The sequence below is a fragment of the Onychomys torridus genome, chromosome 22, assembly GCF_903995425.1.
Source record: "Onychomys torridus chromosome 22, mOncTor1.1, whole genome shotgun sequence".
NCBI classification, from domain to species: domain Eukaryota; kingdom Metazoa; phylum Chordata; class Mammalia; order Rodentia; family Cricetidae; genus Onychomys; species Onychomys torridus.
This window is the reverse complement of record NC_050464.1, coordinates 27,427,070-27,444,948: the sequence shown is the minus strand read 5'-3', so window position 1 is coordinate 27,444,948 and position 17,879 is coordinate 27,427,070. Positions and strand designations below refer to the sequence as shown.

At 49.2% G+C, this 17,879-nt stretch overlaps 1 protein-coding gene across 1 annotated transcript in view; it reads left to right on the top strand.

Annotated features, from left to right (window-relative positions):
• The window catches only part of Tmem132b (transmembrane protein 132B), a 168,169-nt gene that overhangs the window by 15,473 nt on the left and 134,817 nt on the right, over positions 1-17,879 (top strand). The window contains exon 2 of the mRNA XM_036171640.1: positions 2,131-2,277. Coding sequence (XP_036027533.1) covers positions 2,131-2,277 — 147 coding nt within the window. The remainder of the gene's footprint in view (positions 1-2,130; positions 2,278-17,879) is intronic.

Here is a 17,879-nt window from a genome sequence, read left to right as displayed (position 1 = left end):
CTTGTATGAGAGCTGAACAGGGTCAGATGTTTGAAGGAGTGGGGGGCCAGAAGTGTGTGTGTGTGTGTGTGTGTGTGTGTGTGTGTGTGTGTGTGTGTGTGAGAGAGAGAGAGAGAGAGAGAGAGAGAGAGAGAGAGAGAGAGAGAGAGAGAGAGAGAGAACACTATCATATATCCTGGTCATTGATTCATTGTCCACTGTCCCCTAGAGTAGCCTCATGAGACAAATAGATGCCCTGTGGTGAAGGGGGACAATGGCTTTGCCCTGGGAGGTGGAAAGAATTTTCTGTCCAGATTCAGAGTAGCACTCAGGACACTTAGCAGAGGGGCACCAGAAGCCCAGCCAGGTCTCCAGAGAGTGGTTGGTACTTCTATACTCGAATTCAACCATCAGTGGTGGTCCTTTATCCCAGTGTCCTGTGAGCATCCTTAATCCCTACAAGACCACCATGGATGAGGGACTCTCATCCAGGAGAAACTGAGTCTCCCAAGCTCCCTGGTACAGCTCAGGTTTCACCGGGGGTCTCTGTGGGCTAGCCTGCAACTGCTTCTCACTTCTCCTCTGACATCTAGTGACTTGATGAAAGGGTTCTGAGCCATCATATGTGTGGGAAAGATGCATGTGAGTTGTTATAATAGTGGGGACCCACAGGGCAGAGGGCACATTTTTGGGGAGAAAGGCTTTGGATATAGACACAGGTTCTGGGACATTCTCTTCCCTTGCTCCTTTGGCTGGAGGCAGGGATGGAACAGGATGCCTCTGTCCATGGCATGCATAAATCAACTCCTAGGATGTCATGATGTCAAGGAAGAAAGCTTTGTGGAGGAGGAGATTAAGACCAGAATCCAGCGGGAAGAGTGATCAGATGCAGGAGTTGGGGTGGCAGACAGTTGGCATTGGAGCCTCTGGAGTTTGCTGTTGAGGTTGGAGCAGGGGTAGCCACAGGAAGGGAGAGGGAGGCAGACTCCCCTCTTTGTCCCCTTAGCTGATGGACACATAGGGGTTGGCATCCCCGAGTCCACTCCAGATTCCTTAGGGCAGGCGACAGAGCTGGGCTTCAGGATGGGTCTTGGGCCCAGATGTCACCCATGTTGCAGACTGCTGGGGAAGGGTCCTTTTCTTGTTCTTCCTGGGTCTCCCAGGTTTCACTCCCCACCCCCTTCACATTTCAATCACTCCTGGGATGGGTCACTTACCTCCCTCCTCCCTCCTCAGATAATTTGTTTTATTATGGTTATTTGCATTTTAGTGGCTATGTGTTGGGTGCGTGTACCATGGTGCACCCATAGAGCTCAAGAGGTCACATGGCAATGAGTCTGTCCTCTTCCTCCACCATGTGGGTCCTGGGGTTTGAACTCAGGTCTTCAGGTTTGTTGGTAAATGTCTTTACCCACTGAGCCATCTTGCAGGCCCTTGCCTCTCTTTTTAATATTAAGATAAAACTTGCATAATATTATTAATTTCAAAGCCAGTGACAGAAAGTGGAGGTGCGTGGCAACATAATGTGGCACTTTTGAAAAGGCCAGGGTTTATTTATTTGCTAATTTATTCCCAAGACAGGGTCTCACTCCATAGCCCAGTTTGGCCTTGAACTTGTAGCAATTCTCCTGCCTCAGCTTTCCAAGTTCGGAGTTTACTCACAGAAGTCACCACGCATGGTTTGGGACACATCAGCATTAAAATTTTTTTCTTAGCTGGGGGTGTGTGTGACACATGCCTTCAATCAGGAGGCAGAGGTGGGCAAATCTCTATGAGTTCAAGGCCAGCCTGGTCTACAGAGCGAGCTCCAGGACAGCCAGGGCTTCACAGAGAAGCCTTGTCTTGAAAAATCAAAAAACATTTTTTCTTAATTTATTTCTTTATTTTGTATGTGTGGAGGTGGGTGCCTCTGTCATGGTGGTGTGAGGAGGTCAGAGGACAGCTTGAAGGAGTTGGGTCTTTCACCGTGTGGATTCTGGATGCTGAACTCAGGTCATTAGGCTTTGCAGCAAAGGTCCTTGCTGTCCCTAAGATCAGTCTTAAGGGAAAGCCTTCAGGGAAGGGGGTCTCCGTGGGATACAGATGTCATCTCCCATGGACCTGGCCCAGGCAGAGCCTATTTTCTTACACATCTGCTTTCTTCTGTCATAGAATCAAGGCAGCCACGGGTGTGAAGATAATGGCAGTGCGGGTGAGCAACGAGAACCAGTGGGCGGTGCAGGAGGACATTGAGCAGGATGGTACCCAGACCACGGCAGCCCTGGCCTGCGTGGGACACCACCCGGAGAAACAGAGCAGGTGAGCACTGTGGTGTGCGGGATACACAACAGCAGGATGGCATGTGGACCTTCCTTCTGCCTTGCCAGCCTGGTGTAGCCACTGCAGAGATGCACTGCAGCCTGGACCATCCATCCTGTATGCACAGTACTCATTGAGGTTGTCTGTCTCCAAGACGACCCTCTTTTATTTATCACAGTTTGGAGTCTGTAACCATATTGTTACTATTATTGTTGTTTCCCTGAAGAACTGAAGGCTGAAATGAGGTGGGGTGGGGTGGGGGGATGAATCAGTTAAAGAGCCAGAGAGAAATTGCTTTTTAAAAAGCAAACAGGGTGCTCACATCTATCAGCTAATTGTCTCTCACTGCTTATTTTAAAAATTATTATTGTTATTGTTATTATTATTATTATTATTATTATTATTATTATTATTATTTGTCTGTCGGTCTGTGTGTCATGGTGCATGTAGAGGTCAGAGGACAGATTTTAGGGGATGGTTCATCCCTTCTCCTATGAGCCCTGGGGGGTGGAGTTCAACTCAAGTCCTCAAGCAAAAGAGGCAAGCACCTTTACCCACTGAACCATCTCAGGCCCCTGGCTATTTAAATAAATGAGCCGTCTCTGTGGCATTGAGCCCACTCCTGGAGCGGGGTGGGAGTGGAGCTCTGGAGTCTGAAGTCCAGGTTTCCTTCCAGTTTTCCACAGCACAGAATCCAGCCGGGGGGTTGTGGGCTCCTCCACCTAGGTAGCAGAGGGTGGAAAGATCCCCGACTCAACCTCTGTCTGTCTGTCTGCCAGTCTCCCACCCTGGGCCAAGGAGCAGTGCTGGATAAGTGGCTGCTGAACTCACCATCGGCTCAGATGCCACCCAGTCCCCTGGGCGCTGTGTCACTGATCACCGTAAATTGTCTGTGATCTCTTTTCTTTCTTCTCTAGCTTTGGGTCCTTGGAGGCCCAGGAGACACTCTGGCCTTGGTGATGAATCAGTATGGGCCATGAATGGGGTCGGACGCTGGCGGTGTGTGTGTGTGTGTGTGTACTTGCCTGGCACGTGCTATCACTTCTCACGTGACGCCAGCCAACCCCAGAGCCTTATTGTGTTGCCTTTGAAGGTCTCCCAGGAGGAGGAATAACTCAGGCGTAGCGGTCTGATGCTGGCTTCCATTCTGAACTCATCAATCGTAGCCCTGGGCAGACAGTGTCCTGGATGGAGTGTGGGCTGTGACATCACATGGCTGGGGCTTCTCTGTATATCTGAATGGGCCTGCTGCACACCCTGGGTCCTGGAGTTGTTAATATTGGCTTTGGGGCTTCTAGTTTCAAAGCCACAGGTCATTCCCCCCAAGTGGTTGCTGTAAAGGGCTTCACCGTCTCACAGAGCATATACAGAGGGGCTGTTCACACAGCAGCACCCGGTGTGGCCTCTTGGGGATCTTCCAGCTGATTTCCTCATGGCCACAAGATGGTTGCAGTTCTTCCAGCCATCACAGACTTCACCCAGCCGAATCTAAACATTGGAAAGGACTGGAGTGTCTCCTGAGCCTCCTCAGCTCCCCTGAGCCCGTTTTTGGTTTAAAAGATCTAGGTAACAGACAGAGGGCTGGGCTTGGGAGGTGAGTTTCTCGTCTTGCTTTCTAACCGTATAGAGGTGGGCTTCACGGCCAGGGCATGAGGGGAGGGTGAGGGTAGTCAGTGGGCACAGTGGACACACTCTTTAAAGGTGGGCACTGTTTAGCACAGGGGGCTGGTGTGCTTATATCCACAGTGGGAAAGCGCATCTCCATCTCCCTGTGGTCTGCATCAGAAGTGGGAGCTCTGGTACCTGTCTCCCTTCCCTGGCTCCTCCTTGGCTACCCTTCCCTCCTGGGAGCACTGTAGTGGCCAGGAACTCCCAGTGTCCCTCTGACCACACGGTCACTTTCCACGGAGCAGCTGTTTTTCCTGGTTGAGTCTGGCCATGAGCCAGATGGTTGTCCTGGGGTCTACTGGGAATAATTTGGATCATACATCCGCCCAGATCAACTCAGAGCCAGGGTTCCTACCAGTGCCCCCAGGGCTTGGGCAGAGTGGGAACAGGGAGGGGTCTGGAGCCCGTGGACATGGATGGCAATGGAAGCAGGAGTTAGAGGAAAGCACATCAGTCCGTGTAGTGTTGTTGATCCTGACATTGGTCTGAAAGGGGTGGGGTTTCCCGGTTCTGCATCTGGGACACTGGCTTATAATGATGGTCTCCATGGTGTATGCTGAGGAAGTAAATTTTGTAGAAATACTTTGTAGTTGGAGTTTTCTCCAGTTGCACTCAGGCCTCTGCCGCTCAGACCCAAGTAAACACACAGAGGCTTATATTACTTATAACTGTATGGCCGTGGCAGGCTTCTTGCTACCTAGTTCTTATATCTTTTTTTTTTTTTTTTTGGTTTTTTGAGACAGGGTTTCTCTGGGTAGCTTTGCACCTTTCCTGGCACTCACTCGGTAGCCCAGGCTGGCCTCGAACTCACAGAGATCCGCCTGCCTCTGCCTCCCGAGTGCTGGGATTAAAGGCGTGTGCCACCACCGCCCAGCTAGTCCTTATATCTTCAGTTAACCCATTTCTATTAATCTATACCTTGCCACGTGGCTTGTGGCTTACCAGTACTTTTACATCTCTCTTCCTCTGTGTCTGGCTGGAGACTCCTGACTCAGCCTTCCTCTTCCCAGAGTTCTCCTCTCTGCTTGTCCCGCCTATACTGTACTTCCTGCTTGGCTACTGGCCAATCAGCGTTTTATTTATCAATCAATCAGAATAACACATTCATCGCATCCCCAGCAATACTTGATCGGCAGAATGACTCCATTTTGTGTGTGTGTGCGGTACATATGCACATGTGTGCACATGGGGGAAAGAGGAGGATGCCTGGTGTCATGCCCTATCAGTCACTGCCTCCTTTCCTTGAGACAGAGTCTCTCATTGAACCTGGCTGGTGATTCACAATGATCCTCCCATCTCTACACCTTCACAGTGCTGGGGTTCCATGCCCAGCTTTTTATCTGGAGGCTGGGGATTTGAACTCAGATCCTCAGACTTTTGCAGCAACCCCCCCCCCTTACCCATATTCCCCAGCCCATGGCCAGTGTTTCACATGGAAAGAAAGGTGCTGATCCTCAGAAGTGGTTGTCACTTTTTGGTTGTGATTTTCTTTTTTCTCCAGAAAAAAATTTAAAAAATGCTACGTGGGAAAGAGGAGGCCGTTTTGCAAATGAGCAGGGCTCCCATCCCAGTGACTTTTTCTGTACTTCTCCTTTGCGCTCGATGTTTGACACCTCCCCCTTTCCCCCCAAACTCCAGCTCCAGGCTGGAGAACAGGAGGGAGCCGTACTCCAGCATGGGAGTTTATACCTATGAATATCCGTCTAAAACCATTACATAATCGAATATCCCTCTGAAACCATTCCATAATCTAAATAAATAATTGCTTCTTTTTATACGTCGGGTCTCATTGTGGTATCAAATGAGGTGTGAAATACAGGCTCACGCACCGAGTCTGCTGGTGAACAAAGTGAATGTATGAATATATCCCCGGCAGAACACTGTAATCTCCGGATTGTGACAACCTCAAGTGGAATTGAGGTTTTTTAATAGGATATAATGTACAAACTGCCTGAAGTCCTGTGATAAGAATTAAAAATGTGTTGTGTGGGAAAGACCCAGCATGCTCTCTTGAGGGGGCAGGAAAGGTCTTCATTTGAAATATTTTAATGAAGGCTCACGGGGAGGAGGCATGAGCTGCAGAGCCACAACCCACAAGATAAACACCCGAGTTGCCCGTGGAGGAGAGATTAGGAAAGTAAGCAAATTTGGAAGTGTTGGAAACAGATAACAGGGAACCCGAGGAAATGAAAGGGACTCTGAGCATGGAGACCGTGAGCTTCCTGGGTGACTCCAGGCATTAGGATCTCAAACCTCAGAAAATAGCTGCTGCTGCTGCTGCTGCTGCTGTGTGTGTGTGTGTGTGTGTGTGTGTGTGTGTGTGTGTGTGTGTGTCTCTGTGTGTGTCTGTGTGTGTGTGTGTGTGTCTCTGTGTGTGTGTGTGTGTGTGTGTGTGTGTGTGTGTGTGTGTGGCGTTTGAGCCTACATAGGTGTGTGTATGTAGAGGCCAGAGTCTGTGTTTAACGTCTTTTTCAACTGATGTTCACCTTGCTTTAAATGTTTTTTTTTTTTTTTTTTTGAGATTGATTTATTTTTATTTTATGCATACGAATGTTTTGCATGCAATATCTGTGCATGGTGGGCATGCCTGGTGCCCTTGGAGAGCAGGAAAGGGTATCAGAGCCCCTGGGACTGAAGTTCCAGAGGGTTGTGAGTCACTATGTGGGTTCTGGGAATCAAACCTGGGTTCTCTGGAATAGCTGCCAGTGCTCCTAACCACGGAGCCATCTCTGCAGGCCTCACCCTACCTTTTTGTGGGGTGGGTAGTTTTCAAGACAGCGTTTCTCTGCATAGCCCTTGATGTCCTGGAACTTGGTTTGTAGACCAGGCTAGCCTTGAACTCAGATCCTCCTGCCTCTGCTTCCTGAGTGCTTGGACTAAAGATGTATGCCACCCTGTTTTTTCAGGACAGGGCCTCTCACTGGGTGGAGTGCACAGAGTGGGCTAGCCTTGGCTGTCCCGCCAGTGAGCCCTAGGGCTGCCCTTGTCTTTACCTCCTGAGCGCACGATTGAGTAGGTTGCCATGCCTGACTTCTCCACATAGGTTCGGGGATCAAACTCAGGTCCTTATGGTTGCATGGTGAGCACTTTTCTGACTGAGCCACCTCCCCAGCCCTGATGTTTTTCTGTGGCCAGAAAACACATGCAGGACCCTTTCTGATATAAGCCTTGCCACCCAGCTGAGAAAAGCTCTAGGCCCTCAGGCGAGAGGAGGGAACAAACCAAACGCTACATTGGGTTTCTTTACAGCCACACACACCATTGCAACCCCACCCAAGGCCAGATGAATGTCAAAGCCAGGGGCTCGCCTAGCTGAAAGCCTGGAACTAGGCTTGGGGGTGGATCTCAGTGGTAGAGTGCTTACCAGTGAGCAAGTATCCTGAGTTCCATTCTAGCATATACCCTCCTCACAGGCATACATTCGCAGGCACGCAGGCAGGCACGCACGCACGCACCCACGCACGCACACACGCACGCACGCAGTGAGCATGTGACCAGGTTCTGTTACACTGGGGGCCCTGATGTCATCCTGTTGCTCAGATGGAATTCCTGGCTCCCGTGGGTCATGATGTGAGAGGGGCAGAGTTGAAAGAGGACTGTGGGATGGAGGAGATGGGAGAGAGAGATAGAGCACCTGGAGACATGTGTGGAGGGAAGGCCTGTCTGGGGATGTACTGTTGGCCTGAGACGGGAAGAATGGGGATAAGCCATGCAGGGGTCTGGGGAAGAACTTTCCAGACAGAGGAGAGAAGGTGTGAAGGGCTGGGGTGGTAGTCTGTGCACATCCCTGGAACCACATCAAGTTCCCAAAGTCCCCTCTGCCTCCAGTGTCCTGTGGGTCCACCAGCAGGTCCGGAAGCCCTAGCTGTCACAGAGACAGTGAGTCTCTGCTCTCCGAAGCTTACCATTGCTCATAGAGACAGACTTGTTGAAAGCGTGGTGTTCTTTTGTGTCAGGAGATGATAAACACCAGCAGGAGAACAGCATAGGACTTGGAAGTTTCCTTTTGGTAGGTCAGTGGAGGATGACTTCTCTGGGGAACAGAACCCAGAGGAGGTGTGGGGTGTGTCATGGAGAGATGAAGGGAAGACTTGGCCCTGACCCCCAGGCAGCCAACTGTGGCATGTTCAAGGGTCAATATAGAGGTCAGGGACACCACTGTGCAAGGGGGCAAGGGTGGGAGTGCCTGGCCAGCAAGATGGCCAATGGTGGCATTCTCCCAGGGCTCTGTGCGTTTTGAAAAGACCTCAGATTTTATTCAGGCTCGGCTCGGCACTGCTGCAGGGTTTTGAAGCTCAGGGTGCATGACCTGCTTTGCATCATGAGAAGAACCTCTGGCCGCCATAAGCAACAGAGCCCAGGGGACCAAGCAGGGCATCTGCTGTCATCCTTGAGACTTAACAAAAAAGGAGCACACCTTCCTGCTCATTGCCTTTGTAATGAGAGTCCTCTTCATACTGGTGGTGACACGGGAAATAAAAAATCCACCACCAAGTCATATGTAAATGAGATATATGACTCTTTTAGTCAGTTCTGTTGCTATGGAGAGACACAAGGCAACTCTTATAAAAGAAAGTATTTAACTGGGGGTTTGCTTACAGTTTTAGGGTCATCATGGTGGGAACCAGGCAGACATGGTGCTGGAGCAGTAGCTGAGAGTTTTATATTCTGATCTGTAGGGGAGAGAGAGAGAGAGAGAGAGAGAGAGAGAGAGAGAGAGAGAGAGAGAGAGAGACAGAGACAGTTAGGAGGGGGTACTGGCAGGAGTTTTTGAAACCTTAAAGCCCATCCCCAGTGATGTACCTTCTCAAACAAGGCCATACCTTTCCCAACAAAACCACACCTCCTGATTCTTCCTAAACAGTTCCATTAACTGAGGACCAAGCATTCAACATATGAGCCTCTGGGGGCCATTTTCAAACCACCATAGATGGCTAACATGAAGAGGGACAAATGGTCCATCTCTGGGTACCTGGGCAGAGAGACATCAGTCTTCTGGGTGGGAATTCTGGGGAGTGTGGCCATGGATGGAGGTTGAGGATGGGGAAGAGTCTGGACTGGAGAGGAACGACTGTATTGAATATTCTCAGTGAGTGTCCTCACTATAATGAGCCTGGTGGTCACATGGCTCATCAGCCTCCTCTTTTATCTGAATCTATTACAGACTGCTGCTTCCAGAATGGTGGGTTTGGGGTACCAACAACATCAGCAGCAATGAAGCATCTTCTGACTAGTTGTAGAGGGAGTCATAGTGGGGGAGGCAATAACTGGCTAGGTATGGACAATGGCTTGAGACACAAACTGTAGTCCAGGGGCTTGTTGGAGGATGGGTAGTTGACGTCATGGGATTCGTAGGACTTGGGTCCCATTCCAGATAACTCTACGGACTCACTGTGGTGCCTGACAGCTCTGTGTGGAGAACTGGGGTGCAGCATGGCTGGAGGTGCCTCTCTGGCTCTGCAACATGGGTCACGGTGCTCTGATCTACAGTGCCTGGGGTGTGGGTGGCTGTGATGTGAGTGGGCTGGGTACAGCCTCTTTGGGGGAATTACTTTTGCTAATCCTCTGAGCCAGAGCGAGGTGTGATCTCCATGCTCAGCCAGGCTGGCTCCAGTCCCAGCTTGCGATTGGGGCACATGCGTGGGCCAGGTTTTAATTGGAAGATGGCCACTATAATCACATGGGTGAGGGAGAGTGGAGCCAGGAGAAAGCTTTATTTTGTTAGAGGGCAACAAAAGATGGAAGAGCCAAGGAAATGCATGTAATTAAAAAAAAAAAAAAGACTAGTGTTAGAATGTGGCATGTGATTTGCCGGCTTGTTGCCTGCTGGCAGAAGAGGCATAGGAGCGTGAGAGCCTCACCTGTGCCATGTATGAGCAGAGGCAGACTCTCACTTTCATTTCTAATGTATTTTATTTTATTTTGTTTTTTTGAGACAAGGTTTCTCTGTATAGTTATGGTATCTGTCCTGGATCTTGCTCTGTAGACCAGGCTGGCCTCGAACTCACAGAGATCCGCCTGGCTCTGCCACCCGAGTGCTGGGATTAAAGGCATGCACCACCACTGCCCCGCTCTGATGTTTATTTACTTACTATCTTATCTATCTATCTATCTATCTATCTATCTACTATCTATCCATCCATCCATCCATCCATCCATCCATCCATCCATCTATCATGTATCTACCTACCTACCTACCTATCTATCTATTTATTTATTTGACCGATTTATTTATTATACACACAGCATCCTGTCTGTATGCCAGAAGAGGGCATCAGATCCAACTGTAGATGGTTGTAAGCCACCATGTGGTTGCTGGGAATTGAACTCAGGTCCTCTGGAAGAGCAGCCAGTGCTCTTCACCTCTGAGCCATCACTCCAGCCCTCTAATGTATTTTAAAGGTTCACCGATGGATGTGCATTGGCCTAAAACCAACAGTGCCACGCTTTTTGTCGTGGGCACTCTGGGGTATAATGGACTGGCCTGTATTCTGTTGTGTTCGTGGGTGATGCTGGTGCCCAGCTTAGCTCAGATTCATCTCCACATCCATGGGAAATGCCTTTCCTCCCTCATGTCTCAGCTCTTGTCCCTCTTGCTGGGACACAACACCCTGATAGAAGCCATGTCAGGGAGGAAGGGCTGGTGCTGGCTCACAGTTCAAGGGTACTGTGACTTCCCCACAGTCCGTGTGAGGAAGTCAAGTGCAGGAGCATGGGGCATGGTCATGTCCTAGCCACAGTCAGGAAGAAGAGAGAAAGAGCAATGCTGGAGCTTAACTCACCTTCCTCTCCTTTTTGCACAGCCTAGGATCCAAGCCCGGGGAATGGAGCCACCTGGAGTGGATGGGTCTTTTTTTTTTTTTTTAAACCTCAGTTAACCCATCAAGATTATCCCCACATAGGCACACCCAGCTGCCACTCTCCCAGGTGATTCCATATCTCACCAAGTTGACAGTTGAGATTAACCATCACCCCTATCTGCTCTAGACTCCACATGCAGCTTTCACAGTCAGGACATCGGTCCCACAAACAGAAGGACAAATGTTCCCTGTGAAAGGTCATTTGTGTCCAGGCATCTGGGAGGAGGTATCTGTTGGGGCGCCTTTGTCTTGTCTTAAGTGAATGCTGAAGATGACATGTATAAGATGTTGTAGGCTCTCCCTGCCAGGTCCTGCCAGGTCATCTCAGAATGAGTCCCCCATAACCTGCGTCAGATCCCCTGGAACTGGAGTTACAGGTCGCTGTGAACCACACGATGTGGGAACCAAACTTGGACCCTCTGAGAGGGCAGCAACCACTCTTAACTGGCGGAGCCATCTCTCCAGCTCCCTTTGAACACTTTAACAGAAGGAGATAAAACACAACCCCCAGACATGGGGGGCCTGAGGCGCCTTTTGACAGAATGTCACAAAGTTGAATGCATAAGGCGACCAGCACCCAAATTGAGCTAAGATCGCTGGTTCTTCTCTAGAAGGTCTCCTGCTGTGCCTCCTGCCATGAAAGCAAGAGGTCTCTTCTAAGATGTAGGGGAATCACTTTGCCAGAATACACAGGTCAATGGACTCCTACAGTCGGACTCTTAGGAGCAGCTGCCTCACACTTCTGTATTTTACTTCCCCACCATCATGGCTGTACCCTTCACTCATGACTGTACTCATGACTCTTCTCTTCAGCTTTGTGCGATATGTCCACTCTGCTGTGCGTCTCTTCTCAGTGTCCAGGTTACCTTCTGCATCTCTGTGGGTACCAGATCGCGTTTGGCCCTCAATCCAGGTCCATCTCTAGAGCACAGCTCTATAATTTTGGTAGACGTGGGTTTTGAGAGCCACCAAACTCCATCTGGTAGTTGACAGAATTTGAACAAAAGCATCTAAGAAAGAGAGACTCAACAAAATACCTTACTGTAGCACACAGGGTTTTGTTTACCGTTCCCTCAGGAGTGGCTGCTCTGGGGAATCATGGGATGGGAGGGCAGATAACCCTACTTCTGTGTTTGGACTCTGTTCTTTGGGCTGCCCATGGTAAGGATGTCCTCAGTGCTGTGGGTCTGAAGTTCTGCCTTAATGTGACCTCACTACAAGGAGGATGCTTCCTTGAAATACAAGGGTGGGCATCGGTGGTCCCCCTCCCTCCCTCCCGTGGCTATTATGAATGCTGTTGTCACAAACAGCTTATGTAGGTTTCTGTTTGAACACCTGCTTTCCACTCAAGAGGTGGAGCTGTTTGCTCAGCTTAATGCAATAGATTGCGTCTCATGGCACCCGCCCCAATTACATTCCCATCAGCCATGAAAGAGGGATCTACATCCTCCTCATCTCTGGGTGGACAAGAAAATACTGGTCTCTCTGTGAGATGGAATGAATGGGCAAAGTGGTAGCATGGGAGTATCTGGGAAATGATGGAGAAAGAGCTGTGGCATTGCTCAGTGGTGGTAGAGCACCTTCTTAGTGAGGGGCTGGGGGCGTGGCTCAGTGGTGGAGCACCCGCCTAGCATGTGCAAGGCCATGGTTCTCATCCCTGGGAGACACACACACACACACACTGCACATACACACACACACACTGCACACTGCACATACACACACAGAGGGAGGAAGGGAGGGAGGGAGGGAGGGGGGAAAGAGAAAGAGAGAGAGACAGAGAGAGAGAGAGAGAGAGAGAGAGAGAGAGAGAGAGAGAGAGAGAGAGAATGCTATAGAATTGAAGGACCAGGATGAGGAAAAAGTCTTCATATTCTGTTTAAAGGAATCATGGGAATGCCCAGAATAACCAAATCCACAGGGACAGGAAGAAGTCTCATGGTTGTGCCTTCCCAGGCTGGTATGAGGGGATGAGATGATGGGCAGTGACTGTTAATGAGGACAGAGTTTCCTTTTGGAGTGGTAAGAAAGGTCTAGAAATAGAGGGAAAAGGCACATCCCCAAAGTTGCACATCCCAGAAGCTATTTAAAGCCAGTGACACATGTAATTGCCATGGCTAAGATGAACATATTACCAAGTTGAAAAAACAATAAGAGGGCTGGAGAGGTGATTCAGTGGTTAAGAGCACTGACTGCTCTTACAGAGGACCTGGGTTCGATCCCCAGCACTCACATGGTGGCTCACAACAGTCTGTAACTCCAGTTCTTGAATGGAGATCCAATGTCCTCTCTTGGCATCTGTGGGCACTGTACTTTGGAGCGCCCTTGCCATCTTCTTCTGGGTATGCATCCTTTTGGTTGGGTTTTAAGGATCCTTTGCTGGTGTTTTGTGGGAGAAAAGCTCACGCTATTTAATTCCCCTGATGTGGAGAGGCGGAATTAAACTTTCTCTTCTTTTTCAAAAAGTGATTCAGGTAGGAAATGATGGATGCGAAACTCCCCAGTTAAACATCGGCAGATGCCGGCATAGATCAGATGTAGTGATAGATTGGCTGTCGCTGGCATCTTGCTACCAAAGCGGAGAAAGTGGTATTTAATCACTTTCAGAAAATAAAACAGGGATGATGGATTTGACAACTTTCGGTGGAGAGTGACTCATTAGGGCCACTGTTGCTTTCCCTTAACGAAGGAGCCAGGGCCCCTTGTCTCACTTTTGATTGAAGACCTGCAAAGAAAAGACATGATTGTTACTTTGTTTTTGAGACAGGATCTTTCGTAACCCATGCTGGCATAGGACTCACCTTGTAGCCCAGATTGGTCTTGAACTCATGGCAATCCTCCAGCCTCAGCCTCCCATTATAGGTGTGAGCCTCCATGGCTGCTGGAGCGTTTATTGTCACGTTCGGTCTCTCTTTTGGTCCTGTTGGAAGGGACACTGTGGTTACATGGTGACAGTGGGTTTGGTTGCCAATGCTTGTGTCCAATCACCAGTCCATAGACCATCCCTTTACTCGCTTGCCTCTGTGTTTTCTTCCCCATCCTCAAGTTCAGATTTGGGCTGGGGAGATGTCTTAGGGAGCAAAGTGCTTGTTGCAGGAACAGGAGGACCTGTATGTTTGGATCCCCAGAACCCATAGAACCTTGGGCACAGAATCTCTGTCCACAATCTCACCGTTTCTATGGAGACAAGCTCATAGTGTGCTGCCGTTCACAGCAGCCCACAAGAGAGGTCCTGTCTCAGGCAAGGTGGAAGAAAAGGACTAATATCCAAGCTTGTTCTCTGTCCTCCATCCCCACCAAGGCTGTGGCGCATCCAGGCCCACATGAGCTCACACACACAGTTTTAAAAATGGACTTGACTGGAAGCATCACTTCAGGAGTTTCTGGAAAATCTTGAAGCTGACCATATTGGGTCAGGCGAGGCTTGAATTTGCCGAGGTAGGGCCACTCTGTGTGTTCCTCAGATGAAGCCCAGGCTCTGGTTTCCCACTGTCCCCTCTGCTCCCTACTGTCTCCACCCCCCAAAACGAACAAAGACCAAACAAACAAAAGAACCTGGATTGGGTGTTAGTTAGCTACTTTTTTTTTTTTTTTTTCCCAGGAACATTGTATTTCTAGTTACACCTCCAGGACACATTATTTAACTTTTGCATCAGTTTCTTCAACTTCAAGGAAGGGGGGATATTTTGTGAGATCCAACAAATGACTTTTTCCCCCTATGAAAAGCATTTGCAACATTGTCTGACAGAAAATAAATGTCCTGTGAGCATCTCTGAAATTAACATCATTAGTATCCAGGTCTGTATCCAAAGGGGGCGGGAAGGTGGGCAGGGAGAGTGATGGTTTCCCGAGAGATGGGAAAGCGCTTCTCTTTTCAACAATGAAGCCTGTCCCAGTGATTGATAAGCAAATAAAAGGTTTCCATTTAGAAAGAAACAATGGAGAGCTGCCTGAGAAGCTAACCACAGCCCCTTTGTTAGCAACTGGAAAGAGGTAGGAGAAAGGCTGGTCCCTCAGGGCACCAGGCTGGGACCACCGAATCCAGGGTGAACTGGAAGGAACTGGCACTGTCTAGGTTAAATGGGGGTGGGGTGGGGAAGTGGGGTGGGGTGGGATGGTGGGGGGGACAGGCGTAAATGGGAATTCTGTATCTTGTACCTGATGGGTGGAAATCAAATGAGACAGGTGGGACATGGTGGCACACACCTTTAGCCCCAGCACCTGGGAGGCAGAGGCAGGTGGATCTCTGTGAGCTCAAAGCCAGCCTGGTCTATACAGCAAGTTCTAGGAAATTTTATCTCTTGGTAGATTCATACCCCCAAGGATTTTAATCCAAATGCAGTAGTTTTAAAAGGCAGTTTTCTCCCAGAGCATATTCCCCGCCCCCCAATGCCATTAGGCAAATGGAATTAGACCCTTCAGGAGGATTCCAGGACTAGTTTGTGTTTCTCCATGACAGTAAATAAAGCACATGCTTTATGGGGAATCCTGGCTGGGGCTTGCTAAAGAGGACACAAGAGGCTCAGAAGGTGTTGGGAGAGAGAAAATTGTCACATACATGTCCCCCCCCCCCCACGCCCTGCCCCTGGAAGATGGAGGGAGGTGGCCTTGGCAATTGAGAGTCAGTGGAGAGATTGGGTTTTGAACCAGGCAGGGCCCACAGTTCCATGGATTTAAAGATTACCCATGAACTGGGGGAAGTTTTATGGCTTTTCTGGAATTTTCTAGAAACTTCCATAGTTTAAAAATACGGTCGTTGTAGCCAGAATTGGGCTTACCCTACACACTGGCATTTATTTAACCATGTAATCCCAGACCTCTGACTTTGCCTCTGTGCCTCAGTTTCTCATCCTTGTCACAGGGAAGGTAAGGGATTCAAGCTAAGCCCATGGAGGTGTTTTCTTTGAGCCACATCTTAATCGTAGTCTGTCCTGTGAGTGGAGTTGAGATTTATGTGTAGAAATGCCCGCTTTTGTATGACCCTCTTACTTTAGTCTTGAAATAAATAATTTTTTTTTTAAGATGGGGTTTTGTGTGCTCTAGGTTGGCTTTGAACTCTCTATGCAGCTGAGGGTAACTTTGAACTTCTGATCCTATGGCCTCGGCTTCCCAAGTGTTGGGATTGTAAGGGTCTGCTACCATACCCAATTTTTGGAGTGCTGAGGAAGGAACCCAAGGCCTTCTGCGTGTGGTTCCCAGTTTCTGTTTTCTCCTTCTGTCTCCTACTATGTAGAACTAACAGGGCCAGACAGCTGAGCCCTGTCCTGCCCCTGAGACAAGAGTAACGGAAGAACCTCCTTTAGCATCACTCGAGGCAGGGAAAGAAAAGCTGCTCAGAAATGTGTTGCTTTGGGTATAACGTGTTCAGTAACGAAGGTCCCCCAGGCCTTGAGTTGCTGAACAGCAGGCAGGAGGATCATGGGCAGTGAGAACATAGATGGCCCTTTTAATTCCACAGAGTGGGAGACCCAGGTGTGTGTTCTACAGGGGTCCTGCCTAGATCACAAAAAGACGCCTTTGTTAACACCCTGAGAAGTAGGCTGGGATGGCAATGTCCAGGTCTGTAAGTGAAATATTTCTGGGGCTTCCTTCCTCTGGCTGTGCATGCTATTGGGCATAAGGGAGGGGGAGCTATGGGATACTCTTTTCTGGGAACAGGCAGGCTAGAAAGATGAAGAATCAGGGGAACACAGAAAGAGAAGGGAGCCCCTCACCCTGGAGTCTGGTGGAAGCCTGCCATTAGTTGGATGCTGAAAATTTTTAGCACAGCTAATAAAATTTGTTGTGAGAGGGGACAGGACAATATTTGCCTGGAGGGGGACAATATTCCTTTTACATGGAGCTATTTGAAATGGAAGTATTTAACATGGCCAGGAGCTTAAGGCGTAAGGCCCATATGTATGACCTGTGAGCAAACACTCTTCCCATCCTGGCTATGAGCCTGTAACATGAGAATCCTGCCAACAAGCTAGCTCACTCTATTCAGACACAAACAGTATGCTCTGATTCCCTCCTGCAGGGGGTCCTGGAGATCTCAGCAGCCCATGATCATGTCCAGGGCATCTCAGGAATCAGCCTAGGATCTCATTTCCAAAATGAAATGAACTAAACCAAAATAAGCGCCCTTTGGGAACCCTTTGAACAGTAGAACTTCAACTTTAGAAGTTGTCAAGCAGATATACAAGGCTATAGTTATGACAGTTACAGGGCTGGGGCTCTGGATCAGTGGATAGGGTGCTTACTCAGCATGCACAAAGCACCCACGTTTGAGCCCCAACACCTAAGCAGTGCACACCTGTAATTGAGGTAGAGGCAGCAGGATCAGAAGTTCAAGGTCATCCTTGGCTGCTTAGTGACTTCGAGGCTTACCCTGGACCAACTGAGACCTTGTCTTCAAAACCAAAACCCAGCCTAGAAAACACCTTGTTGAGAACTGTGCACTGGTGTTTAGGGTGTGCGCTGGTCTTTTGCTGAGTCTCCCCTTAATTCTACACCAAAATCTGGTCTTTGTAAGTTCCAATTCTTCCTTCTGATTGGTCCTGAGAGTCTTTTCTGCAGGGGAATGAGGAACTTGAATGAGGGTCTAGGGCACTTAATAGGTCCAGTGGTGGTGAAGTCTCAGTCGCCTGTTGTTGCTACTGGGCCAATAATCCTGTTAGGGACTTGCTTCTGACCTGCCCTCTCCACGATTACCTGATGTCTTAGAGTTTCTATTGCTGTGATGAAACACCATGACCAAAGAAAGCAACTTGGAGGGGAAAAGGGTTTATTTGGCTTATACATCCCAAATCATAGTCTGCTGAAGGAAGCTCAAACAGGTGGGAACCTGGAGGCAGACGCTGATGGAGTGGCCATGGAGGGGTGTTGCTTACAGTCTTGCTCCGGTAGCTTTGTTCAGCCTGCTTGACAACCAGCCCAGAGGTAGCACCATCTGCAGCGTGCTGGACTCTCCCCCACCAATCACTGATTAAGAAAATGCTCCACAGGCTTGCCTTCAGCCAGCTCTTATGGAGGTCCTTTCTCAAGTTGAAGTTCCTCCTCTCAGATGACTTTAGCCTGAGTCAAGACACTATA